General features: G+C 48.8%; 1 protein-coding gene across 1 annotated transcript in view; it reads right to left on the minus strand.

Annotated features, from left to right (window-relative positions):
• Nucleotides 1–26,982, minus strand: part of SLCO3A1 (solute carrier organic anion transporter family member 3A1) — a 374,177-nt gene that overhangs the window by 278,216 nt on the left and 68,979 nt on the right. Inside the window, exon 2 of the mRNA XM_068991286.1 lies at nt 14,398–14,863. Coding sequence (XP_068847387.1) covers nt 14,398–14,863 — 466 coding nt within the window. The remainder of the gene's footprint in view (nt 1–14,397; nt 14,864–26,982) is intronic.

A 26,982-nucleotide genomic window follows, 5' to 3' on the forward strand; every position in this document is an offset into this window, starting at 1 on the left:
CCTACATCTCCTGCATTGGCAGGCGAGTTCTTTACCACTGTGCCACCGGGCCTTGCCACCTGCCAGCTGTTCGACCCTGGACAAGTTGCTCAGCCTCCGATTCCTCATCGGTACGCTGAGAATAACAATCCTAGGAGCAAGGGTGACCACGCGCACAGCTCCTGTTTCCCGTTTGACATACAGCAAACAGTCCACAAGTGAGAGCTAGCGTACTGAGCGCCACTGTGGTCACTATCCATACCCGTGGGTGCTTAACACACTTGTCTAAACACACTGACAGCTGCTAGGTGTTCTTGGTGACAACAAGGGGTCCTAAAATTAAACACTTGCTCACAGCCAGTAACAAGGCCGGTATTAAAAATAAAAATAAAACAACAGCACCAGTGTGGGAGACATTTTGTCCTTTACACAGCCCGATGGCTTCTGAATCTTGTCTGTAGTCCCAGAATCACAAAGCATTAATGCTTAACTTACACCAATACAGTTGGTCTGGCTGGATCAAGACAAGATTTTTCCCCCATGATACAAAATGTACAGACTGAGGCCAGGGTAGGGGAAATGGTCTCGATCTAAGAATAAACACCACTGGGTTTCGAAAGGTTCCCAGTGTCCACACACAATTTTAGAATCTATTAGATCCTTGCTGTGTTAATGAGGTCTCTTGCTGGGAATCCAAATTCCCTTTGTAAACTCCATTAACAACCCACGAGGCAGGGGGGCAGCTGGGAATGTGCTTTTATGGTGATAATGCCTTGCCCAGGAAGGAAGGCAGTGGGAAATCGCATCCATTCGCATCACATGCTTAGAACCTTGAAGAGAAAGGGGGAAAAGCATGTTTCCTTGGAGAGAGATTAGGATGAGCTTAACTCCAAGGTCCCCTGTACCCCTCATACTTGAAATAAGAGGCAATGGTAATTGGTAAAAACGGTTAAGGTTTCTCAAATGCAACAACTATCCTAAAAACTCTGGGATAAAATATTACCCACAGAAAGTCTGTCAAGTCTATTTATGTCCTCAGATGATTTTTTTTTTTAATTGAAGTGTAGTTGATTCACAATATGTTAGTTTCAAATGCATAGCACAGTGATTCAGTTTTACATGTATGTGTATTTTTTCCAGATTCTTTTCCCTTAAAGGTTATTATAACATATTGGTATAGTTCCCTGCACTCTACAGTAGGTCCTTGTCGGTTACCTATTTTATATATAGTAAGTGCATCTATGCTCACTGAGCTTCTCCAATGCACAGTGGTAAAGAATCAGATGAGGGGTCGATCACTGGGTCAGGCAGATCCCCTGGAATAGGAAATGGCAACTTCCTCCAGTATCATTGCTGGGGAAATCCCATGGACAGAGGAGCCTGGCAGGCTACAGTCCATAGGGTTGCAAAGTCAGATACTACTGAGCACAAGCAGAGGGATATGTTCTTTACAACCTAATTGATCTCTCCTCTCCCTTTTTCTCTTTGATAACTGTAAACTTCTTTTCTAGGTCTGTGAGGCTCTGCTTTGTAAAAAAGTTCATTTGCATCTTTTTAATTTGGAGAGGGGGAGTCAGCATTCTCAGATGAGTTTTTGGAGACCCCTCACAAATTTTTGCCTGTTTTCCTTTTAATTGCCCCCAAAGAATTTTCCTTAGTAAGAACAGATGGAAAGTTTTGACTTTGAGAGTGCAGATTCCATTAATGATCCAAGTGCATTTTTAAAATGTTTTTGCTTTTAGAGCAAAAAAGGAAAAGTTTTGATTTTTCCTATCTGTGCATCAAACTGGCACAGAAAATTTGCTGAATATTATCCAAAACACCCAGGGTTAGGCTGAAAGAAGGGATGGAAAATTTCAGCCTCCAAAGAATTTATTTTTGGGGGGTTGGAGGGGAAGGAACAGGAGGATGAGGGCCGAGAGGGTGTCTCCAGTACAACTGAGAACACATTCTGACTTTTCACCCACAGTTGCCTAAGTGATGCTCCAAATGCTTCCTGTCGTAAGTACAGTGTCTCCCCAGGGAACACAACAAGTTGAGGACTGCGCAGTGAACCACATTCCAGCCCCCAAATGCCATCCGTCACACCATACAACCTATCACCTCGACTCTCTTGGTTTATCTCATCCCCCGTCTCCGGTCATCAGGGTCTGCTCAACATAAGGACTTTCAGGGGTTTTAACCTTTCTGGGGTCAAAAACCTCTTAGAGAATCCAGTGAAAGGCTCCATGCCAAGAGTGTGTACGTGTATCTCCATACCACCTTAAAAGGTCGTGGACAACTCCCCCTAAAGCACATCCGACAACCTTTAGGGTCAAATAGCCGACTTAGGCAGCATTCAATTTCTCTCGGCATCCTCCAGGCAAATTCACCAAGCGCAATTCTCAAGACTACATGCAAGTTTCTATTAGTGTCCAAAACAGATAATCAAAAAGGACCTTCTGTATAGCACAAGGAACTCTGCTCAATAGTCTATAAAACCCTACAGGAGAAAAGCATTTGGAAAGAGAATAGATACATGTAAATGTACAACTGAATCGGTCTGCTGTGCACCTGAAACTCACACATTAGGGTTTGTTTTTATTGGGGTATAGTTGCTTTACAATGTTGTGTTAGGTTCTGCTGTGCAATGAAGTGAACTGGCTATATGTACACACATATTCCCTCCCTCTCGGACCTTCCTCCCACCCCCTCTACCCATCTTGGTCACCACAGAGCACCGAGCTGAGCTCCCTATAACACAACACGGTTAATCAACTATACTCCAATATAGAATAAAAATTTTTTTAATTAAAAAGCAATTAAAAGTTCTTATGAATGTCCTTGAGCCACCGAAAGCTTTAGAATCTTCAGATTTTATCTGCCACGTGGGCAAAAACAAGCATGTGCCTACACACACACACACACCACACACACACATGGCTTGGCAAAAATAAATGGCAAAGCTGAACTGGGACTGGAACATATTCATTTAGTTTATTCATTCCTGACACTATGAAGTCATTAGAGGAAGTAAGGGTAGCTTTGGCGAGCAGAGCCATGCGCAGCAGCCAGGGTTGGTTATGTTTTTCCGTCCAATAAATAGCACCGCTGAATAAGTTTCATGGGCTCAACACTCTCCTGCCCACATAAGCAATTTGCTATTAAATACTTATTGTTCCTGCACAAAGCCTACCACCAGGTTATTTTTAAATACTTCTACTTTTTTTTTTTTTTCCAGGGGAGTGAGGAGTGGGTAGGGAAAAAGTGGAAGGTGCATACTTGTGGCCTCAGGGTCCCTATCCTGCATCTTATCTTAAATGTCTATGAAATAAAGAGAAGGAGAACTAAACCAGAACCTTGAACCTAACCCATTGATTGGATGTACAGGGTCATGCGTTCATTAGTTCTTTAGAGTAAGAACATTATGAACAGCCAGTGTTTTGATCACCAGCCAGCTGTCTTACATGAGGACTGAAACACCCAACCATGTGGGAAGGTGCTTAGTCAGACCTCAAAAGGACATCAATCCACTCCAACTCTGACCTGCCATGAAATGCCGCGTTAGGCAGGATCCTCTGGAAGAAGAGACGGCAGCTCACTCCAGTATTCTTGCCTGGAGAATCCCATGGACAGAGGAGCCTGGCGGGCTACAGTCCACAGGGTCACAAAGAGTCTGACACAACTGAAGTGACTTAGCACAGGCAGGATCCTGGGGCTTCCCTGGTGGCTCAGTGGTAAAGACCCTGCCTGCAATGCAGGAGACCCCAGTTCAATCTCTGGGTCGGGAAGATCCCCTGGAGGAGGGCACAGCAACTCACTCCTGTATTCTTGCCTAGAAAATCCCATGGACAGAGAAGCCTGGCTGGCTGCAGTCCACAGGGTCGCAAAGAGTTGGACACAACTGAAGCGACTAAGCAGGAGCTCACGTGGGATCCTAGTCCACAACATTTGACTGCAGATGCTGGGAGGGATAACTTATGCGCTCAAGGGCAGTCTCAGGAGAATGCCAGTTGGAATTCAAGCTTCAGACGGGATCCAGGGAGCCCGCGTGCCCTCTCTCATTCCCGGTGGTCTACTTTCCTTTGAGATCAAGTTCAGCTCATGTGAAAACAAAGATGGACATTGGAATCTGTGGGCATAAAGAGGTATTACAGCTCCAGTCCTGGAAGGGAAAGTAAGATCTCTCTCTACCCCCCACCCAGCCCTCCAGTCCATTTTTCTAACCTCATGGTGGACTCTGGTCGTCTCACTCCTGGGGCCAATCACTGCAGACCAGAGTCTTTCTCTGTGTCACGTCTGGCCATGCCTGGACCATCTCTGCTCATCTCTGGCAGTCCATAAGAACCACCTGGGATGGGGAGATCCAGTTTCCCAGTGAAAACAATGAGGTTCTAGACAGACCAAAACAAACATCCACAACACAGACGCTTCTGTGAAGCATTGTAACACTAAAGAATTCTCTAGCGATGAAGAACTCACATCTCACTGAAGAGGAAGGTCATTAACCTATAATCCCAAATCTAACAACGGGAAGGCACAACCCTCTACAGACACCAAACCCTTCATGGTGTTTGCTCTCCCAGAAAGCTTCCTGTAGGTGAAAGGAAAAAAGGAAGTCAAGCCAAGACTATTCTGAGAAAGGGGAAGTAAAAGGTCAGAAGTAAACTAAAGAAAAGAAGACGCATGCTATTCAGGAAAAAACAATGCCTCCAAAACTTTCACTGAAGCGTAATACCTGTGTTACAGTCAAGAAGAAAAATACTAGAAAGGGGTCTGCTGTCAACCACCAAGCACAGTAAGAGGCTGGTGGTAAAGAAGTAATGAACAGGAGACTCAGGTGCTTAAGGAAGGAAAATTCCCTTCTGTGAATCTTCACCGTCCCCAGGAATCTTCTCTAGGTCAGCCTGGGCCCTCTCTGGTCTTCCTTTCTGTCTATCAAACACTACGATGCTGTGTTCCCAAACCCCTGAGCATGGGGCTTCCCCGGTGGTCCAGTGGTTAACGCTTCAAGCTTCCACTGTAACACTCAGCACTTCCACGGGTTCAATTCCTTGTCGGGGAACTGAGATCCAGCATGCTGTATGGCATGGCCAAAAATAATAATAAATTTGAAAAAATAAAATAAAATCCCTGAGCAAAGATGCTTTCACACACAGAATCAACATCCACAAGCCCCAACCAGCCCTATATAGGATTGGTTTCCCAGTGCTCCCTTCAGGGAACCTTCAAGAGGATTCTTCTTCCTCTGTCTACAGCCCTTCCTAGGTGGTGCTAGTGGTAAAGAACCCGCCTGCCAATGCAGCAGACGTAAGAGATTCGGGTTCGATTCCTGGGTCAGGAAGATCCCCTGGTGGAGGGCATTGCAAGCCCCTCCAGTACCCTTGCCTGGGAAATTCCATGGACAGAAGAGCCTGGCGGGCCACAGTCTGGGGGCAGGGGGGTCACAAGAAGTCGGACATGAGTGATCGCACACACGTGCATGCAGCAGACGTGGGAGGGGTCCTCAAGACAAGGGAACCAACACTCACTGTGGCCTGAAGTCTCTTCATGACACCCTATGCCTCCCTCACTTACCTTCTGGAAAGAGCCACAGCAAGGCCAAACAGCTGATTTCCAGCTCCCAGTGAGTCTATCTGAACCAACCTGAGCTCCAGCAAATGTGGATGAGGCTACAGTCACAGAAGTACCCATCACCCAAATGTCTCCCCAACTCATTCCAGATTTTCTAGACTGACAAGAACACTGTGAAGCCATCTCAAATGATGTTGACTGTTCATGAGACACCAAACAGTCTTTCATTGGCAGAAAGCAAGTTTACTTAGAGTATGGTCTTAACGAAGTAAAACTAAATAGGGAAAAAAAAAAAATGGCTGAGGACTTCCCTGGTGGTTCAGTGGTTAAGACTATGCCTTCCAATGGAGGGGAGCCGAGTTCAATCCCTTGTCAGGGAACTGGATCCCACATGCCTCAACTAAGGCCTGGCACAGCCAAACAAATATTATAAAAGATGAAAATATATCTAAACATTGACAATTTCCTATAGGTATCTGCTTAAAAAGTATTTGTTTTCTTATTCTATTTTGTTTTTCCCAATTTTACTGAGACAAGAAAACATTCTTTTAAAAACTGAACAAATATTAAGGAGCAAATTAAGAAGCAATGTGCTGGAACCCAGAAAACCATCAATATATCACATTAGCGCAATGGCCATACTCTGGGGTGCTTCTGACTTAATACAAACCAGATCGCCTGCTGCTTGGGGCAGCTGTAGCACTTTCTGTATTTTGAGATGAGCTACAGGAAGGGGTCTGCAGGCAAAAAAGAGCCCTGTTGATTCAATTCAGGATGGAGGAGGTTGCTTATCTAAGATCTACTAGATGGATGATATCGGGACTGAAAATCAAGATCCAATCACTCTTATCAAAAGACCTGCCCTTGTATTTAAACAAGTCAATCGCTTTTTCCTGCCTCCTGTTTCTACACCTGGAAATGGAGACAATACGACCACAAAGATGAAGAGGGCAGCAGTTACTGGCCTCCACCATGGCATGATACTTAATATCCAAGCAAAGCCTCGCTTGGTAGATTCAAAGCTCATTTTATTGATAAGGAAACAGGCTCAGGTGAACTGAAAATGTGTCCAAAATCCTGGTGGGCAGGTCAGTGGAGGAGCCAGGATTTGAATCTCAAGACCATCAGAGCCCAAACTCGGAGTCTTGCCCAAGGTCACCCAGGCAGGGAGCACAGCAGTGATCCCATGAATCCTAGGGCATGAATTATGAGCAGCTGAGAATGAATGAGAAATATCCACCAGCCCGGGGAATATGGACATGCCAGATAAGAGCCACACACACGTCTCCTAGCAAGTTGCTAAAACACACTAAAAATGGCATGTGACCAGTCACTGGGGAGAAGGAATGGATGGAACCCAGCCAAAACAAATTGACTGGTTTTACAGTGTCATTTATTTACAAAAAAAGAAATTAACAAGGGGAACTTTAATATCAGTGAAGCTGCAAGAATATAACGAGCTGTGCTTGCTCCCACAAGGGATGGCTTTTTAATTATTTTTTCAGATGAACTGCAATCACAGTGTATTTGATCCATACCCGACCCACACTCTTTGGAGAGTTAAAACACATTTTACCCAATGTCAAGTTAAAATAAAAACTCATCAGAGGTAAAATAACTCTGGACTCCCAGGGCTCAGAAGAGAAATTTAGTTCTCTTTGGTTGCTGCCTGATATTAGTGACCTTTGTGCTAAACAAACACTTGGCAGATGAAATCTGAGAATAATTCTCTTTGCATCATTAACTGGAACGTGGAGGGCTCCAGCAAGTTTCAACAGAAGTGGTAAACAAAGAAAATGTGACACATTCGTGTCTAATAGACGTGCCTCCCAGCTGGAGGAACTGCTCTGTGTATTCGGGTACTCTGCAAAGATCCCATTCTTGGGAATGAACAAGCCCTTCACAAAGAATCCATTTCCTCCAGTCAACTCCCACTCTACGTATAGCCTTGTCTCTATCTCTGCGTCTTCCCGTGTGTGTGTGTGTGTGTGTCAAACACTCACACGACTCAGAATGACCTGGTTTCATCTTAATCCCTTTCTGCAATTTTTCCTTTTAGTAAAATTATTTATGTGTTTATTTTTGGCTGCGCTGGGTCTTCGTTCCTCTGCACGGGCTTTCTCTAGTTGTGGCGAGCAGGGGCTACTCTGTAACTGTGTAGGGGCTTCTCATTGCAGTGGCTTCTCCTGTGGCGGAGCATGGGCTCCAGGCATGCACGCTTCCGTATCTGCAGCACTCAGATGGGCTCAGTAATTACGGCTCTCAGGCTCAGCTGCTCTGAGGCATGTGGGATCTTCCCAGACCAGGGATCAAACCCCTGTGCCCTGCACTGGCAGGTGGAGTCTTATCCACTGGACCAGGGGAGCCCCCATTCTGCATCTTTAAAACATCATCATCCACATGTAATAAAACCACACAGAACTATACACAGGCACACACAGAAACACACAAATCACTGTACATAATACTGAAAATCTGAATAAACCCCATGGATTATACTCATGTTCACACCCCTGTTTTGATACTGTACTGCAGTGATGTGAGATGTTATCATGGGGAAACTGGATGGGTATACAGAGAACTTCCATGCATTTTGCAACAGCTTGTGATTCTATAATTGTTACAAAATAAAAAGTTTTTTTAAAAAAACTCCATTCTCAAATAATTCCTTGATTACTGGGAACCAAACAAACAAACACGACACTGAAGTTCTTTATAGAAAAGTTAGGACGAAAGGGGTAGAGGTCTTGTTTGGTTCTAGTCCCCCTGGTTCCTATTATGAATTGAATCACCCCCCCCCCCCCACAGTTCATATGTTGAAGCCTTAACCCCCAGTTACTCAGCATGTGACTCATTTGGAAATAGGGCCTTAAAGAGGGAGCTGAGGTTACATGAGATCATATGGGTGAATCCCACCTCAATCTGACTGGTGATCTTGTAAGGGGAGGAAATTAGGACACACACAGAGACACCAGACATGTGCGCACCCAGGAGGATGACCACATGAAGACCCAGGAGGGGAAGCCGGCATCTGCGGGCCGAGCGAGGTGGCCTCCGGGGGAGCCGGCGCTGACACCGGGGTCTTGGGCTTTCAGCTTCCATAACTGTGAGAAAATAAATCTTCCACTGCTTACGCCAGGGGTCCCCAACCTCCAGGATCTAGTGCTGATGATCTGAGGTAGAACTAATGTAATCATCATATTTCTATAATATTTCTATTTCTTATTTATCATGTTTATATTACTTAACTTATTTATATATTTGTATTTATTATCATTTTATCTATATATTATTCTATCCTAAAGGAAATCAGTCCTGACTATTCATTGGAAGGACTGATGTTGAAGCTGAAACTCCAATACTTTGGCCACCTGATGCGAAGAGCTGACTCACTGGGAAAGACCCTGATGCTGGGAAAGATTGAAGGCAGGAGGAGAAGGGGATGACAGAGGATGAGATGGATGGAGGGCATCACTGACTCAATGGACTTGGGTTTGAGTAAACTCTGGGAGTTGGTGATGGACAGGGAGGCCTGGCGTGCTGCAGTACATGGGGTCGCAAAGAGTTGGACATGACTGAGCGACTGAACTGAACTGATTATTCTATTAACATTTCTATTATTAAAGAACACAATCAGTGTAAGGCATTTGAATCATTTTGAAACCACCCTCCCCCAACTGGGTTGGCAGAAAAATTGTCTTCCACAAAACCGGTCCCTGGTGCTAAAAAAAAAAAAAAAGGTTGGGGACCACTGGTTTAAGCCACTCCGTCTGTGGTGCTACCTTACACAGTCCGGACACGACTGAAGCGACTTAGCAGCAAAGCAATACAGCACCCAAAGCCTGCGTGCCCCATTCACCTGGTCCTGCCCCCGAGTAACAAGCCCTCCAGCCTTGGCGTCAGCCCTCATAAGGAGGGAAACAGCGGCTGAATATAGGAGGAAACCGAAGCAAGTAAGGATCAGAGGTCCTAGCACGGAAGACCCACGTTTTAGGTGCCCTTCCCTGCCCATGCGAGGCTGGCACTCAGCAGCTGCGGGGCGACCAAACATGGACGAGGGGTCGCCACTTCCCAAAGTGGACCCATAGGGCAGACCAGAGCCAGCGCGTGGAACATTGTAAGGAGACGGATTTCCAATACGACGTAAGGGCAATTTCCCAATGGTGATCGTGGTTCCAATGGAATGAACAGCCAAGTGAGAGTACACCATCCACAGTTCTGGAGAGAGGCGAGGGAACACGGAATCCTCCGGCTCTGATCTGCACCCATCGATAGTCAAAGCACCATGAAACAGGGCAAAAGCCCTTCCCGACCCCGGACGTGCACTGTTAGTCAGGACTCCCGTCTCTCTGCTCCCAACTCTCCATTCTGCTTTCGCACCCATTCCCCGTTCCAACTGAATCTCTGCCTTTGGATTTGAGACACCCAGCGCTCTTCTCACCTTTCTGGCACCTCTGATTTTTCCCTAAGAGAGGCTTCAGGCTGTCTTGAGGAATGCCCTCACATGCTCCCGACTCCCTGGAGCATCCCCCAGCCCTCTGTCCCCTGCCCTACCCACCTCAGCCCTGTCCCAGATGTACCAAAACAAACGTCACTCTCAGATCCTGTGCTCAGGCCCATTTATTATCTTAGGCAAGTTACTTAACCTTTCAGAATCACAGTTCACTTGTCAGCTTTGTTTTACAAGAGCAACACTTAAAAAAAAAAAATCCATGTTCAATGATAGAGGGCATTTAATATTATTGTATAGATCCACAAGGGAATATGATGTATACAGAAAGATCATTGAAGAATATTTAATGACACAGGGAAATGTTTAAAAAATATTGAGAGAAATACAGTAGCAAGATATGTTCATGATAAAAACCTCTTCTGTGTGGAGAAAAGCATAACAGTGCAGAAAAGGAGGATTTTATATAAACATAAAGCTAAGAGTAATTATTCTCAAATGATTATTTTTCTACACTTTTCACAGTGAACATGTAATACTTTTCAACTAGAAATAAAGTTATTAAAAAAAAAACAAACAAACAAACCTTACCACTCTCCTTAGGAGCCTTTTCCTTCCCAAAGAGGAAAAAAAACAAGGCACCAACTGATTGACATAGCAACTTAATGAAAGGACCCATTCCACTGGCCTACTTACTGTTGCCAACAATGCAACAGGCTGTGTCTGAACTCGGTGAAGCAGAGTAGCTAAGAAAGCTGAGCTCGTGGAAGGCCAGAACATGGGTGAGTAGTAGGAGCAGCTCCCAGAGGTCGGCTGGTGGACCCCACTCACACCCCCACCCCACACGGTCCCCCCACCACTCTGTTCCATCAGTCCCTCTGGGGAGAGAGAGCGCCACGTGCCACCCTGGGTCCTCCTCCGGCTGGGCCATGAGGCTTGGCTCCACACTGTGTGGTCCTGAGAAGTCTGCCAGCAGAGCGGTGTCCCCGTTCATCGGGCTTTGTCCCCTGGTAATGAGTTCCCCTGGCTCCCTCCCCAGGCTGGGCAGGAGTGGCCGCAGAATCGTGCCAGGCCTAGAAGCCCCTTGTGAATGACCATCAAGGAATCCGGGAGTTTGGCAGTAATTCAGCCTCAAGAGGCTGGAGCAAACAGTCACTTGGGTAGAAACTATCAGCTTGATTCGAGATGGAACGCTTCCCTTTTCCCCTGGCTGTAGGGGTTTAGGTCATAGACGGGGATGTCCTGACGGCACCCAGCTGGTGACTCACGATACAGGTAACCCACTGTAAGTCATCAATGCAGAAGCACACTGCGGCAGAAACATAGGATTTTGTACAACCAAAAAGCTAAGAGGGATTATTCAAGGGGTAGGACTTGTCGCCTGTGGCTGGACCGATGCTGACACCCCTGGGGGAGGAGCAGCTGTGGAACCGCCTGTGCTTCACATGTGCAGGGTTAAAACCCTTTCAATCCCCAGTTCACACTCACGTCAGGCCTGTGATCAGATGCCTGGCCGTGGGCCTCTCAACAGGTCCGCAGGGGCAGAACCAAGAGGCACACAGGCTACTCCACCCCGACGGGTGATGGGCATCCATTGACACCTACCTCCCAGGGCCAGTCCCTTCAGACTGTCCTGCTGCAGGGAGTTAAGACGCCATAATTCATACCTATCCCATTCGGTCGGCTCCCCTAAATACTTCCAAAGCCAAATTAAACAGCTTCAGAAACTAGCTCCCTCTTAACAGGAGATAAACGCTAAAACAGTCCCAAGGTCACAAACATGTTTTATGACTTGTACAGTAAATGATCGGATCAGTTATGCTCTGCGTATGCATGGCCTTCTTAAACTGTTCCTGGAGAATTCCAACCATTCAGGGAACAAAAGGCCACCTACAGAGGCCAATCTGTGCAGAAGCTTGCTCTCTGTTGCTCAAAACACAGACCCAAGAAACCAGCTCACAAGCACTCAGGAAGGCCTGCTCACAACCCTGGACTGTCATGTCTTGGAATCTGGCCAGACGCCACCAAGCTGCCCACACACCACATAGACACACTCCCAACTCTGGGAATGCTAAACTGTCAGAGAAGAAAAGGAGGCCCAGCTAGAAATCTGGTTGAAACATTCCTCCTACTAGAGAGTCACTGTAAATCCCAGAGAAAAAGTCTCAGAACTAGAGAAAGGCTGTGCCTGCTACAGTCAGCCCTATAGCCCAAGCTTCCATCTCTCACAAAACCGAAATGAGTCCATATCCTAAGCTTGACCTATGAACCAGGACCCATCCATACTGGAAAATGCCTGACTCATCAGGGTAATGGAGAAGGCAATGGCACCCCACTCCGGTACTCTTGCCTGGAAAATCCCATGGACAGAGGAGGCTAGTGGGCTGCAGTCCATGGGGTCGCTAACAGTAGGACCCGACTGAGCGACTTCACTTTCACTTTTCACTTTCATGCATCGGAGAAGGAAATGGCAACCCACTCCAGTGTTCTTGCCTGGAGAATCCCAGGGATGGGGGAGCCTGGTGGGCTGCCATCTATGTGGTCACACAGAATCGGACACGACTGAAGCAACTTAGCAGCAGCACCATCAGGGTGAACGACCACAAGAGGACGCTGAGCATGCAAGCTCCAGGCGTGGGCTCCAAGCAGAGGTCATCCACCTCACCTGTGGCTTCAGGAGAGATGCCAGGGAGACATTTTCTATTTGATTTCATCGTGAGACACAAGAGTTCAGCGTTTCGCTCCCCTTTTCCTTCTCTGGGCTCTGATTTATCTACTTGCTGTTACTGCTACCAAAATCTCTCTATCCTGGGGTACCAGAGTGATATCAGTCAAGTCAGAGTCCAGTGGCCTGGCTGGACCTGGGGAAACTGTTTTGGCTACAGGCTGTGGCCCATTCCCTGGCCTGCAGAAGACTCATGCTGGAGGGGTTTTCACTGAAGCCTTAAAAGCATCAAAATGCAAATGATTTCCTTAGACCCCTCTCCCCACTGCGCCCACCTTCAGACACAATTACGGAAACCCCTAAGCACAGGGTGGAGGGGCTAGCCATCAGTCCTTTGCGTTCCACAGGTAGGCTGTGACCAGGCCCACAAGCGCTCCACCCTTTGAGGGGGAGATGCACTCTCTACCTTTCTACTCTAGAGCCTGTTCACAGGGGGTTAAGACGTACGACATATGCATTAGATAGAGTCATCTGCCTCACAGGTAGGACACGAAGTCACCGAGGACAACCAGCATTCAGGGGTAACTGCCTTGAACCCTCCTGTCTCAGAGAGCCTGGGCAGTGTATGGGGGAAACTTGGCAGGTAGGAGGCTTTTTGACCAATTCCGTTCAAGTTCTAGTTTAACCTAAACCTCCATATTGTAATTAACTTTATGCTCCAAGGCACACTGCTTTCGGGAGGCACAGAGCTTCTGCTCCAAGGCACACTGCTTTCGGGAGGCACAGAGTTTCTGCAGGTGTTGGTAATTTATTTCACTTTCTTCCCAAAGCTTAAGCACTCAGTGACTGGGGTCAAATCATAGAAGCTAACAGATGGTGGGAGGCAAAACTAAACTCAGTAAACAAGAAAACGGAGATGCTCGGCAGGCCAGCCCTTGCCCTACAAATGACCATGCGGTAGTGCCCAGAAGAGAAGCAGTGACTGAGAAGCTCGTTTGCTGTAAGTGTAATTCAACCCCTGGATGTTTCTTAACCCCAACGCTGGCAGATGGTTTCCATCCTTCCAGTATAAAATAACAGAAGTCATTGTCGCACAAAACAAATGTTTTCAAAAGTTCACACGTACCTTATTTCTTCCCAAATATCCGGTTCTAGTAAATAACCCCGTTACAGGGGAAAAAAAATAACACACACACACACACAGTTACCAACTTTGAATAATACCAAATGCTGGGCATATGCAATCACTTTTATCTTTGAGCTTCAATAAGACAATGACCAGGAGGTCATTTTGATGATTAATAACAGGGGTTTCTAATGTGTAGACCCCCAAGGATTCCTTGGTGGCAAATACCAGGCCGCCCAAAGTCCAAACACACACACACAAAGGCAGATAAATATATATATTTAAAACTCCCCTCAATCTCCTCCTCCCCCTTCCCAGGCTTGCTGATGCTCACGCACAGCAGAGGTCAAATTCTGCTGCACCCTGGAGTCACCTGCAGAGCTCTTTAAAAAATTACAAGTCCAGGCTGCACCCCAAAGACCCCCAGAATTTTCTGGGGTGTGCAATTCAGGCATCAGCATTTTCCCCAAACACCCCCAGTCTGAGAATGAAAGCTCTGGACGAAACTTAAAGTTCTGGGGCCCAAATTTCCTTCCTCTGTTCACACGCCCTGGCCCTGGTTCCCTACACCGGGAATCGGCCACAAAGGGAACCGCGGCCCCCGGGCGCTGGCGCAACTCCTACCTATGTAGAGCGAGGAGTCCTTCCTCCGCACGTGGTCGTCGATGTAGGAGACGCCCAGGGGCTGCACGGGGGTAGCACCGATGCCCAGGAGCACCTGGGCCCCAATGAGCAACAAGTACATCATGTTGGTGGCGGTCCGGCTGCGGCAGATGAGGTCCGGGTCGGGGCCCTGGTCCCCGCCGGAGCCGTTGGCGGCGCAGACGTCGCGGCCCTCGGCGCCCCAGCGGATCTCGCCCGCCTCGTACTTGTACTGGTGAGTCAGGAACTCGGGCAGCGCCGACAGCAGCGCCCCCAGCGCCATGACGATGCCGCCGCAGCCAATGAGGCGCGGCCGGTGCCCGCGCGCCCCGAAGTAGCTCACGAAAAGGATGAGCGCCAGGTTCCCGATCTCGAAGCTGCTGGCAATCACGCCCACGTCGGCACTCTGCAGGTTGAACCTCCGCTCCAGGGTGGTGAGGACGCTCACCTGTAGGGTGCAGAAGGCAGTCTCAAGGCCCGTGCTGATGGAAAGCCCCCCCCTGGAGGCCCCCTTCCCGCCGCGCAGCGCACCTGCGCATCCTAAACCCTCCCACCGAGCCTGTTGGTTCGCCTTGTTTTGACCACCTGTGCCAAGTGCTTTACACCTTGAGTCCAAAAACCGTTTACTGGGCATGCTCACGGTTCATTCCTGGGGGCTCAGACGGTAAAGAATCTGCCTGCTATGCAGGAGACCTGGGTTCAATCCCTGGGTCGTGAAGATCCCTGGGGGAGGAAACGGCTACCCACTCCAGTATTCTTGCTTGGAGAATTCCATGGACAGAGAAGCCTGGCAGGCTACAGTCCAAGGGGGTGGGGGTGGGGGTCGCAGAGTTGGATACGACTGAGTGACTAACATTAACATTAACCCTAATTAAACAGTTAAAGAATTAACTTTCCCACGGGCAAAGAAGATTTCCTTGGCATGTTTCCATCCTCCAAGATTCTGCCTCTACGCATAAGAACCACCTCCCTGCCCCACAGCCGCCCCGTTTAGGGCTCGTGAAAGTGCAAGTCGCTCAGTCGTGTCGGACTCTTTGTGACCCCATAGACTATAAAGTCCATGGAATTCTCCAGGCCAGAATACTGGAGTGGGTAGCCTTTCCCTTCTCCAGGAGTTTGGTGAAAGTCTTAAAAGGCACATCTTTCACAGACTGTCTCCCAACTACATCCTATCTCTCAAGTCCATGCTGGAGGTATAGGACTCTTGGGCTTTTTACCAGGAGGTAATTAGCAAAGCATATTGAAGGAAATAAAATTACAAAGAGAAAAAAACCTAGGGTAAGCAAAATGGACAAGCCAGATTAGCTCAGTAGGATAATCATTAGCTCTTCACTTCCTTCTGGAAATTTCCAAACACTGGACATTTCTCTCAAGGCCATCAGGTAAATATTTTCCTGACTGTTCTGTGCACTCCAGCTGTATCGAGTTTCCTTGGGTCAAACAGTTTGATGACTTTCCCCACGTTTGCATCCTTGTCTGCGCCTCATTTGTTTAACAAATGTCTACTGAATATCTGCTGTTGGCTTCACAATGCCCAGGACACAAGACAGAAACAGGAGGAGGACAGATCTTGGTGCTCTGTGGCGACCTAAATGGGAAGGGAATCCCAAAAGGGGTATGTGTGATTCACCGGGTACAGCCGAGACTAACAGCGTTGTAAAGCAACTATACGCCAACACAAATAGAAACACAGGAAACAGGAGGGAGGGTTGACCCCTGGCCTCAAGATGCCCCCCTAGCAGGAAGGTAGATGTGCATGCTGGGTACATGCTACATTCATGATGCAAAATCACGTAGGAGGGTGAAGAGGAGATGCATTATTTTAGGGTTCCTTGGAGAGAAAACGCAAATAGCCTCCCTGTCCTGCTGTGTGCCGTTTCCAGCTGGGTAGGAGGACTCCCTGTGATGGGAGCCCTAGCTGGGCAGGGAAGAGCACTCCAGGCAAACACAACGGGGTGAGCGGATGCCGCGTGGCATGACTGCATGGCGGAATGGAACATACGGAGTGGAAAGGTCGGTTGGTAAACAGACTATACGGAGTCTCAGAAGCCGCCCTAGAGGAATCAGACAATCCCAGGCAGTGTGGTGAAAAGAACGCAGAGCCTGGGGCGGGGTCCGCTGGCTGGAATCCCACCTAGGATCTCCTTAATTAGCTTCAGGACTTTGATCAACTTACTTAACCTCTCCAAGCCTTGATTTCTTTGGAACAGGAATAATAATGCCTATCAGGCAGGACAGATGTGAAGATTAGACACAACAGTATGAAAAGTCCATTAGCACAGAGTAGCCTTTCCCTACATGTCCGGAGAGGCAGGGAAGCAGAGGGGTGCAGAACTAAAGCTTGGGGGCCGTCTGTGACTCTCAATCACCTTGGGCAAAGGCACTCCATGCTTTCACTGTCGCATCTGTAAAATGGGGATAAGGATGATGCCTCTGAGAGCTGGTGCCAGGAGTAAACACTTGTATGAGTAAACACTAGGTAAGGGCCATCCGCAAGCATGGTCACCATTTATCCTTGGGGCTACCCAGGTGGCGCTAGTGGTAAAGAACCCACCTGCCAATGCAAGAGGACGCAGGAGATGCAGGTTTGATCCGTGGGTGGGGAAGATCCTCTGGAGGAGGGCATGGCTCCAGTAGTCTTGCCTGGAGAATCCCATGGACAGAGGAGCCTGGCAGGCTATAGTCCATAGGGTCGCAAAGAGTTGGACACGGCTGGAGTGACTTAGTGTGCAGCACGCACATGTTGGGACCAGCAAAGTGCTAAAAACACGAGTGTGACTCCGGTACGGTCAGCATGTGGAGGATGGATTGAATGGGGGCTACAGAAGTAACCCCCGCAGAGAGAGGCTGGGCTATTTGTTATGGAGACAAGGGAGCAGAAAAGGTCAGTACCGTGGCAATGGAAAGGAACAAGGATATCCGAGGCAGATATAACATCTTTAGGGAGATTGGGCTGCCTCTGAGCGCTAAGGAAAGGGAGTAATAGGAGTCAGTGGATCTGGCCTTCCTCCAAACATATAAATATGTGCACAGGTGTCAGCATCCCATATGCACAGCCTCTCTGCAATGTCCACACAAACACACCTGTGCTCATGAACATACCTCCATTCCACCCACATCCAACCTTTGCCGCACCAGGGACTGGTTTTGTGGAAGACAATTTTTCCACGGAAGGGCTGGGGGAATGGCTTCAGGATGATGATTCAAGCACATTACATTTATCATGTGCTTTATTTCTATTACTATTGCGTCAGCTCCACCTCAGATCATCTATCATTAGATTCCAGAGGTTGGGGAGCCCCTGCTCTATTCTATTGACTTTTATTATTGAAAACAAAACAGTAGCCCAGTAATTCCTGTTCGCCTTCTTTCAACCCCACACATTTAAAAAGACTCCTTTAACCCAGGGGTTTCCAATGCTACCTTCAGATTGGATGCACCCAGGAAGCACTTAAACATTTTAGATGCCAGGTCCCTCTGAGTTTCCAAGCCAGGGAGCTGGGATTTTGTTAAAGCCCTCTGGATGCTTCTACCTGGGTTAGCACAGCACTAAGGCAACGACACAAACTACCGCAACCTTTCTGTCAGCCCTGGGCCTGGGGTGTGCTCTGCAGAGCAGGGCCCAGGGCTGTGCAGGTCCCTGTTCATGACCAAGGACTGGACGGCTGTGTCACCCTCCTTCGTCAGCATTCCCATTCTGATTCCTGTTTCTGTTGTCTTTCTACTCAAATCAAGGCCAGCTCACAACTCGTGCAGCCCAAGCTGTAAGTTAGATTGTTTTTCAAGCACCAAGTAGTGGCCATGTTCGAGAAAAGTTTCATGATTCCTGGTCTCATTAAAATGGCTCTCAAATGCTCCCAGAGATCTTGACCAAAGGTCTGGACAAGTGAAAAAGGTTTCATTTAGACCCTTCTTTCCTTTGTAACAGGCTTCCCAGGTGGCTCAGTGGTAAAGAATCCGCCCACCAATGCAAGAGACACAGGTTTGATCCCTAATCTGGAAAGATCCCACGTGCCACAGAGCAACTAAACCTGTGGGCCACGACTACTGAGCCTTGCTCTAGAACCTGGGAGCTGCCATTGCTGAGCCCATGCACCCTAGAACCCGTGCTCTGCAACGAGAAGCCACGGCAGTGAGAAGCCCGGGCACTGCCACTGGAGAGCAGGCCCCACGCATCGCAACTAGAGAAGAAGCCCGCACGGCAACGAAGACCCAGCGCAGCCAAAAATGTGAAAAATTAACTAAAATAATAGAAGGCAGTAACAGAAGCGGACACGTGTGGGCAGCATCTCCTGGGTGGGCCTCGAGCAGGCTGGCGGGTCTGCAGCCTGGTGACCCCCATCTGGGGAGGAGAGGGCAACAGCAGCTGGGAGGAAGGACAGGCAGGCATGAGCAGAAGGTGTATTTCGTTTCTGCCACGAGGCTTCATGACATCCGTCCTGGGGAGCAGATCTGAAATATGACAGCTGCTCCATTCTAGCAGGTGTGCCCCGTCATAAAACATCACACAGGTGTGGACGATAACGATGATATACGGGTGGCAAGGCAGAGGCAAAGAACCTGCTCTTCTAGAGAGCGCGGGGGCCCATGCCTGCAAATCTTGTCCTGCCTCAAACCTGCTCCTTGCAGAGCGACCCACAGGGGAGACATTGGGAGCGGAAACACTGACCGAAACCGCCCACCCTGGCCAGGCACCACAGTGACCCTCTGCATGAGGTACCTTGCGACAGGAGGTCCTGGCAAGGAACACGGGACTAACGAGCCACTACCGAGAGGAAGAATTCCGGAAGGTCCCACACATCCTACCAACCTCCAGGATCCTCCTCATCGGAATCCGTCCTGGCTGAGGGCTGCACGAAGGACCCTGAGTCAGAATGAGGGGCCAGAGACAAGCTGCAAACTAACCCCACCACCATGAAACCCAGACAGGGGGCGCCGCGTGGCAGGACAGTGCTCCTGGGTTCCCTTCCCGTCCTGCTCGCCACCCGGGCACCCCTTCCCAGTAAAGCCTCTTGCTCTGTCAGCACATGTGTCTCCTGGGAGACTTCATTTCCAAGTGCTAGACAAGAGCCCGCTCTCCTGTCCTGGAAGGGGGCGCCCACTCCTGCAAGAAGAGGAGTAGTAGGGTCCTGACCTCCTTGACCCTGTGACCTCTCCAAAGCCTCATGGACACCTCTCTGAATCTAGAGTTAAGCTATACAGATATTCTGAAAAGACACTTTGTGGCCCAATGATGTCAGAGGCCAATGTCTTCACTTATTTAAACCATAGTTTGGAGAAGTTGAACTGTTAAGCGTGCACAAGGTCGTAAACCCACTTGTGGCTCATAGGTGGCCATGAGCAATCCAACAATGAGGAAGGGGCCTGCCAGCGGCAATGGCTGTCTCCACTCAACAGCTAACAGGTCTGATGGCCATGTCTTGATAATTGGAGATGAAGGAAGCTACAGCAGGAAAAGAGGACGTGTCCTCACCCTGCCCGAAGTAGATACAAAGTGATTATTAAAAGAATGCAATATTTATCAGGTTTCCGCTATCCCAGTTCAAAAACAAACAAAAAAATACACTTGAACTTCAGAATATCCTGGAGCACTGGTTAAAAATACAGATTACCAAACCCTGAGATGAGGCCCAGGAGTCTGAGGTTTTATAAAAAACCCTGGGTTGGGCTGGGGGCGGGGGCGGGGAATCTCTGGTGCCCAGCGGGGGGAGGTATGAACACCACTGACACTCCAAGTGTCCCACACACATGAAAGCGAAAGTGTTAGTTGCTTAGTCAAGTCCGACTCTCTGCAACCCCATGGACTGTAGCCTGATGGGCTCCTCCTTCCATGGGGTTCTCCAGGCAAGAATACTGGAGTGGGCTGCCATTTCCTTCTCCAGGGATTTTCCTTCTTCCGACACAGGGATTGAACCTGTGTCTCCCACATTGCAGGCAAATTCTGTTCTTCCCACATACTTACCATCAATCGAGAGCAACAGTTCTCAACCTTCATTGGCAGCAAAATCACCCGGAGGGTATGGGACTGCTGGAACCCAAGCTCAGAGTCTCCTCTGACTCAGAGCATCTGGGATGCGTCTGGGAATTTACATTTCTAACAAGCTCCCAGGTGACGTGGATACTGCTGATCTATGGACCAGACTTTGAGAACCACTGCTCCGCTCGGCTCTCTGTCCTCAATAAGCCTGTCTCCCCTCAAGATTAAAAAGCCTGCTTTTTGTTGCTATTGTTTAGTCTCTAAGTCATGTCCTACTTTTTGCGACCCCATGGACTGCAGCCTGCCAGACTCCTCTGTCCATGGGATTCTCCAGGCAAGAATACTGGAGCGGGTTGCCATTTCCTCCTCTGGGGGATCTTCCCGACCCAGGGAGCGAACCCGCATCTCCTGTTTGGCAGGTGGATTCTTTACCACTGAGCCACCAGGGAAGCCCCCGCTTTTTTTTTTAAAAGAGATGCCATTTGAAAGCCCTCCCTCATTTCTGGCTCACATCCAGTCTCTCCTCCTCCTATGGGAAAGCTGGGTTGCATCTGGGGAGGCTCACCTCTTAGGGAGTCAGAGATGCACACTGCAGCGCAGGGAGCCCAGCCCCAAAGGGAGACCTTCAGCTTCCCATGGACAGAGGAGCCTGGCGGGCTGCAGTCCATGGGGTGGCAAAGTCAGAAATGCCATGAGACAGGAGACCATGGACAGATGGGTCTTTTCTCACCTCTGAAAGGGCCAGGGTTAGCAGGGGGTCACGGAAGAGGCAGCCCAGCTCCCGGAGCAGCAGCTGAAGCCCAGGCTGGCCTGCGTGAGCCCTCCCCCAACCTGTCGGGTTTCTTATTCTGGAGTAGGGGGTGGGGACTAGACTAGAATCATCTGGAAAACACACCAGCACCACCCCTACCCCACCGGGACTGAGATACAATGTGTGAGGCGGGGGCCCAGGCGGGAGTCTGTGCAAGCTCCCAGGTGATGCTAATACACAGGCAGGTGGGGGAGTGTGTGTTGACGCACAGGGCCCAAGTGCAGGGTGCTTACAACCGCGCACCCTGGTCCTGTCGGGGTGGAGCACCGGGGCCTCCAGCTCAAATCTGGCTTTGACAGCACTTGGCCACGTGGATCTTTCTGAGCTGTCTCTGCACCTGTGCAGCAAGGCTAACAATAAGAGCACCATGAGGTCAGGATTCACAGCAGCTGGTACCCACATCCATGGTGCGCATGTGCCGTGTGACTTCCAAATAGAGCCACACAGACAGCCTGCTTGGGGTGGGAAGTACAAGGAATATGACTAAGGCTGAGAAGGAATCCCTGCCCTGTGGGGGTGTAAGACCTGGGGGAGAGGAGAAAGAAAGGGTCCTAACAACACAGCTGGTCTTGCGGGGTCATGCGTTAGAGTGGCAGGAGGCTCAAGGGAATGAGAACACACCTCTGGCTGCAAGTGGAGGAAAACCGATCTGGGACGCAGCAAGAATAAGCTGGATTTTAATACATGGGCAGGGGGTGGGGAGGCACAGTTTTCTGAGAGTGAAGATCAGTGCGGTGGGGGAGGCACTGAGGAGGGGGAGCTCAGGCCAGCCTGGGGGAAAGGGAGCAGGACACCATGGTCCCTCCTCGGCACATCTTCAGCCTGCCTCTCTCTGTAGAAAAGCTTAGCCAAAGAATAAGTTCAATCAGAGAAGTGAGAAAATGCAGAAGCAAAGACGAACAGGCAAAGGAGACCACATAACAATGGCTTAGTCCGTAAGTGGGGATACCCTGGTGGCTCAGATGGTAAAGAATCTGCCTGCAATCCAGGAGACCCAGGTTTGATCCCTGGGTTGGGAAGATCCCCTGGAGAAGGAAAGGCAAAGGCCTTCAGTTCCTCAAGGGCTATAGATAATATTCTGAGCCATATCCTGTGAGCTGTCTAATGGATACTGAAACCCCCGCCACATGGAAGGAGTTAACTACATGATAACCACACTGCAGCTATGACATGAGCTGCCACAATTCCAAGAACTGGCCTCGAGGAAATGAGAACAAGCTGACCCTGGAAATGAAGACTAACTGCACTTAAAACAATCAAGATGATGCTGGTCAGACCACCGATGACCCACTGCCAGATGACTGTCAGAACTGACTGTGCTGTTTCTGCCTCCCTCAGCCTATAAAAAGCCTTTGATTGTTGGTAGGGTGGAGGGGGAAATTGGCCTTTGAACAGGCATCCACCCCCTGCCACTGCCCCAAGTTGCTGGCATCCACAATAAAGCAAACTTTCCTTTCCACCAACCTGGCCTCTTTATCGGCTTTTGAGCGACAAGCAGGTGGACCCCACTTTCAGTTACAAGAGCCCTGTGGGGAGATGAAACAGCCTTGAAGACCAGGCTGAGGTTGATCTGGAGGTCACTGGGGAGCCAAGGGAGGTTCTTGAGCAGGAGGCATCCCTCGGAGACACTATCCTGGTGGCGGGGTGTGGGATGGAGGGAGGAGAAACTGCCCCGGCGGCGATTTCAGCGGTGCTGGAGAGAAGCGAGGCTTCTGCAGGTACACGCTGTCAGCCCACAGAGAAGGGTGCCCGTGTGGGGTGTCTCGGGAGCAAACAGCAGCAGAGCCACAGCTGACAGCCTGGGCCCAGGAAGATGGGGCCCAGGAGGACTTTGGGGAGTCTCCCCAGCTCAGTTTGGAGCCTGTGTGAGGGCTGAGAGAGCTGGGGAGAGCCCACGAGTGCAGAGAAGCTACCCCTGGAAGCCCTTCTACTCCAAGGGCCACGGGACATGACTGTCCAGCACCCCCGCCCCCCGGGGAATGTGAGCTGTACTTGCAAACCACACGCCCAGCAGCGGGGCCCAGCGATGCTGAGAGCAGGCGCAGAAACAGCCTGGCTGTCAGCCTCATGCTAAATGCAGTCAAAGAAAGGCCCCGAGCTCCTGAACAGGGATCAGCACACTTTTTCCATGAAGTGCCAGGTAGTAAATATTTTCAGCATGTGGACCACTCTGTCTCTATAGCGACTCTTCCTGCCATCTGAGTGCCCGAGCAGCGTCCCTGGGCAGTACGTAACTGATGGCCACGACTGCATTCCAAGAAAACTTTATTAATGAAAATAAGCCATGGCTGGACTTGGTCTCAGGCCACAGATTGCCAAAGTCCTGCTGGCTTCTCCACCATCCAGGATGGGAAACTGCCTTATTCCCGCGTCTGGCAATAACAATGCTGGCCATTTATAACAAGTTTGCAAAGTGCTCCTGCTGCTGACATGGAAAAGCCATTCTCAGCACAACTTCAATGCAAGTTTGTTTTCTAAGCCCGTGGATGGAATTTTCAAGCCCATATCAATTGCTTGTCTGATGGGCCAGGATGTGGTCTCGCAGCAAAGGCAGGAAGGGGCCCAACCTCAAAAGCTCAGACAGTGTCTCCCTACGACAAAGCAGCAGCAGCAAGTGCATCAGGGAGGCACGTTGCGTGGTTCTGTTTTTACCTGAACAGCAGCTCCTTGGAGTGAGTCATTGAGGGCACAGGGGAAATAGCACACACAAGGTAGTCACTTGTGAATTCCAGGATCTGAGGTTTGCAGAACCAGGTATCAGAGGACAGCACAACAGTGAGCCCTGGAATTCCCCTGGTGGCAGACAGACTGCCCACCCGCCTCACGGTCAGCCAGGGAAGACAAGCAGTCAATGTTACTTTATTACTTCTCTTTTAATGCTGCCTTTAAAAAAGGTATGTATTTGGCTGTGCCAGGTGTTAGTTGTGGCGCAAGGGATCTGTGATCTTCCTTGCAGCACACAAACCCTTATTTGCATCATGCAGGATCTAGTTCCCTGACTGGGGATTGAACTCGGGCCCCTTGCATTGAGAGTGTGGAGTCTTAGTCACTGGGCCACCAGGGAAGCCCTATGTCACTTTACTTCTGATGGAATGAATTAGCCCCTTTTTGACCACATAATAAATGGGTGTAAATTTACAACAATAAAATTCTTAAAAAAAACAAAACAAAACAAAACAGAATAAGAATTACACAGAGAAACTGTGGTGCAGACATGCCTCTGACCTCCAGCCCAAGCCACAGGCATCAGCATGTTTTGGAAAGGGGTGAGAAGAGGGGTGGATGGAAGACATGAGGGATTTTGAAAGCCGTGCACTAGCCATGCATTTAACACGCCTGCAACTCCCTTTCCTGGTCTGTAACACAGAGGTGATGATTCGTCCTTTGAATCTTGCACATGGCTAAAATGAGAAGGAAACACGCTGTACAACGTGACTGTGACTGCAGTTATGCCTGAGGTTGCGAATGTGCAACACGGCCGTACCTTTCCTGGAAGCAGCATCCGCCACCCCTCTCTGCACCTGGGGCTTAGTAAGAAACCATCACTTCCCTCTGATCACTCTGTCTGAGACCCAGAGTCCTGGATCCTCTTTCCTTAGAAAGACCTCACTCACCTGCGTCTCTAAGACTTCCTGTGTCTTCTGCATTATTCGCATCTTTCTCAGACCGTTTCCCCCTCTAGTCCCTGTTTCTTGCTTTCTCTCTTCTGCTTACCTTCTCTCCTAAAGGGCCCTAAACTACAACAGAGGCATCTTTTTTTTTATTCTTTATATTTAGTGACATCTTATGTTCATTTAATTCTAAGAGAATTAAACGTGTCATATTTTATGATCCTCTTCTTTAAAATAAAAAACAAAAAAAACCCTCTAAATTTGCTTCCTACTTATGAGTCTCACCATTGATTTTTCTCTATAGCTCAGTGGTCCACTGCAGAAAAATGAGGGTTTTCCATCCTTGCTGGGCACAGATAATAGAATTTTCTTTCACTCAGTGACTGAGCTATAAATGTATTATCAGAAATCTTTTGCATCAGTCCTGACTATTATTAATAGTTTAGTACCTTTCACAGGACTTGAGACCATTCTTTGAATTCACAATTTATGTGGTGCCAGGTCTCTTTAGAGAAACTTCAAGAACAATCTAAGTTAAATGATTTCCTCAACAAGAATTACATTCAACAAAAAAGTACAGAGGACCAGTCTTAAGAGATTTCCATTTGACACACTAACAATGTACACACACACACTCCCCAGACAGACCCATGTTCACTGAATCAGACTCACTACATGCCGAGGGCCTGTGCTTAGTGTTAGATGGACTGAAAACCCCAGACTGAGTAGCTGGGCCAGGTTCTAATCTCAGGGCTGCAGATGCCCTTAACCAGCTCATAGTATAATAGACAAGACAACTATGAAGATAGCTATCACAAAGGGCCAATAGAGCTGCTCTCTGCCAGAATAAAGAGAAGCACGGGCAGTACCCAAAGAAGCACTCGAGTTTGTACCCAGTCATGTGGGAGGAATGCGGCCTCCAGGAGGGGAACATTCTGGAATGGGGGGAAGATTTATTACAACCCAAAGAACACTTATTGTTTACTTATCCAGGGATGGTCTTGCAGGCTCTATTGACATAGTGATTATTCATGATGATTATAGATGATGATTCCAGGAGGTTGGTCATATTATTATCCAGTTTTACAGATGAGAAAGCTGAGGCTAGAGAAGACGACTGTCCCACTGATGGCCATGTAGCTGGTGAGCAGAGGGGCCAGGACTGACGCCCAGTCCCACGGACTCCACACTCGAGTGATGGAACACTAGGCTCCCTGCCAGGGGGAGGCACCCCTGACCTCGGTGGAGAAGGCTACCGGGCTCTGTTAGCTAAGCCTGCTGTTTAAAAAAAATGTGGAAGTGAGTGTTAGTCACTGAGTGCTGTCTGACCCTTTGTGACCCCATGGACTGCAGCCTGCCAGGCTCCTCTGTCCATGGGATTCTCCAGGCAAGGATACTGGAGTGGGTAGCCATTCCCTCTTCCAGAGGATCTTCCCCACCCAGGGATCAAACCTGGGTCTCCTGTATTGCAGGCAGATTTTATTTTTTACCATCTGAGCCACCAGGGAAGCCATCTCTGCCACCCCCAGCCTAACGGAATTACTGTTAAAACCTGTGCAGGAAGGGACTTCCCCTGTAGTCTACTGGCTAAGACTTCAGGCTCCCAAAGCAAGGGGCTTAAGTTCGACTCCTGATCAGGGAACTAGATCCTGTATGCCACAACTAAGACTTTGCATGCCGCAACTAAAGATCCCATATGCTGTTACAGAGGTCAAAGAGGCCGAGTGCGACAGCTAAGACTTGGTGTAGCCAAATAAGGAAAATTGTCTAAAAAGCATGTAAAATACATAACCAGTGCGAGTGTGATATATGACACAGGGCACTCAAAGTCGGGGCTCTGTGACGACCTGGAGGGGTGGGGTCGGGAGGGAGGTGGGAGGGGGGTTCAGGAGGGAGGGGATGCATGTACGTCTATAGCCAATTCACACTGATGCATGGCGAAACCATCACAGTACTGTAAAGTGACTATCTCCCAGTTAAAATAAATAAATACGTATTTTTAAAAAGCTATGTAGGAAGGAAAAACATGACGAAGTCATAGAAATTTTAAAAATTCTGGGCTAACAAAGATAGATAGGTTTCTTTACAAAACTATGAGAGATCTTCCAAAGGTAATAGTCATTGTTAATTATCCATTGAGATATATAGTTTCTGAAACTGCTGACTGT

This window comes from Capricornis sumatraensis, chromosome 19, assembly GCF_032405125.1.
Source record: "Capricornis sumatraensis isolate serow.1 chromosome 19, serow.2, whole genome shotgun sequence".
Lineage (NCBI taxonomy): Eukaryota > Metazoa > Chordata > Mammalia > Artiodactyla > Bovidae > Capricornis > Capricornis sumatraensis.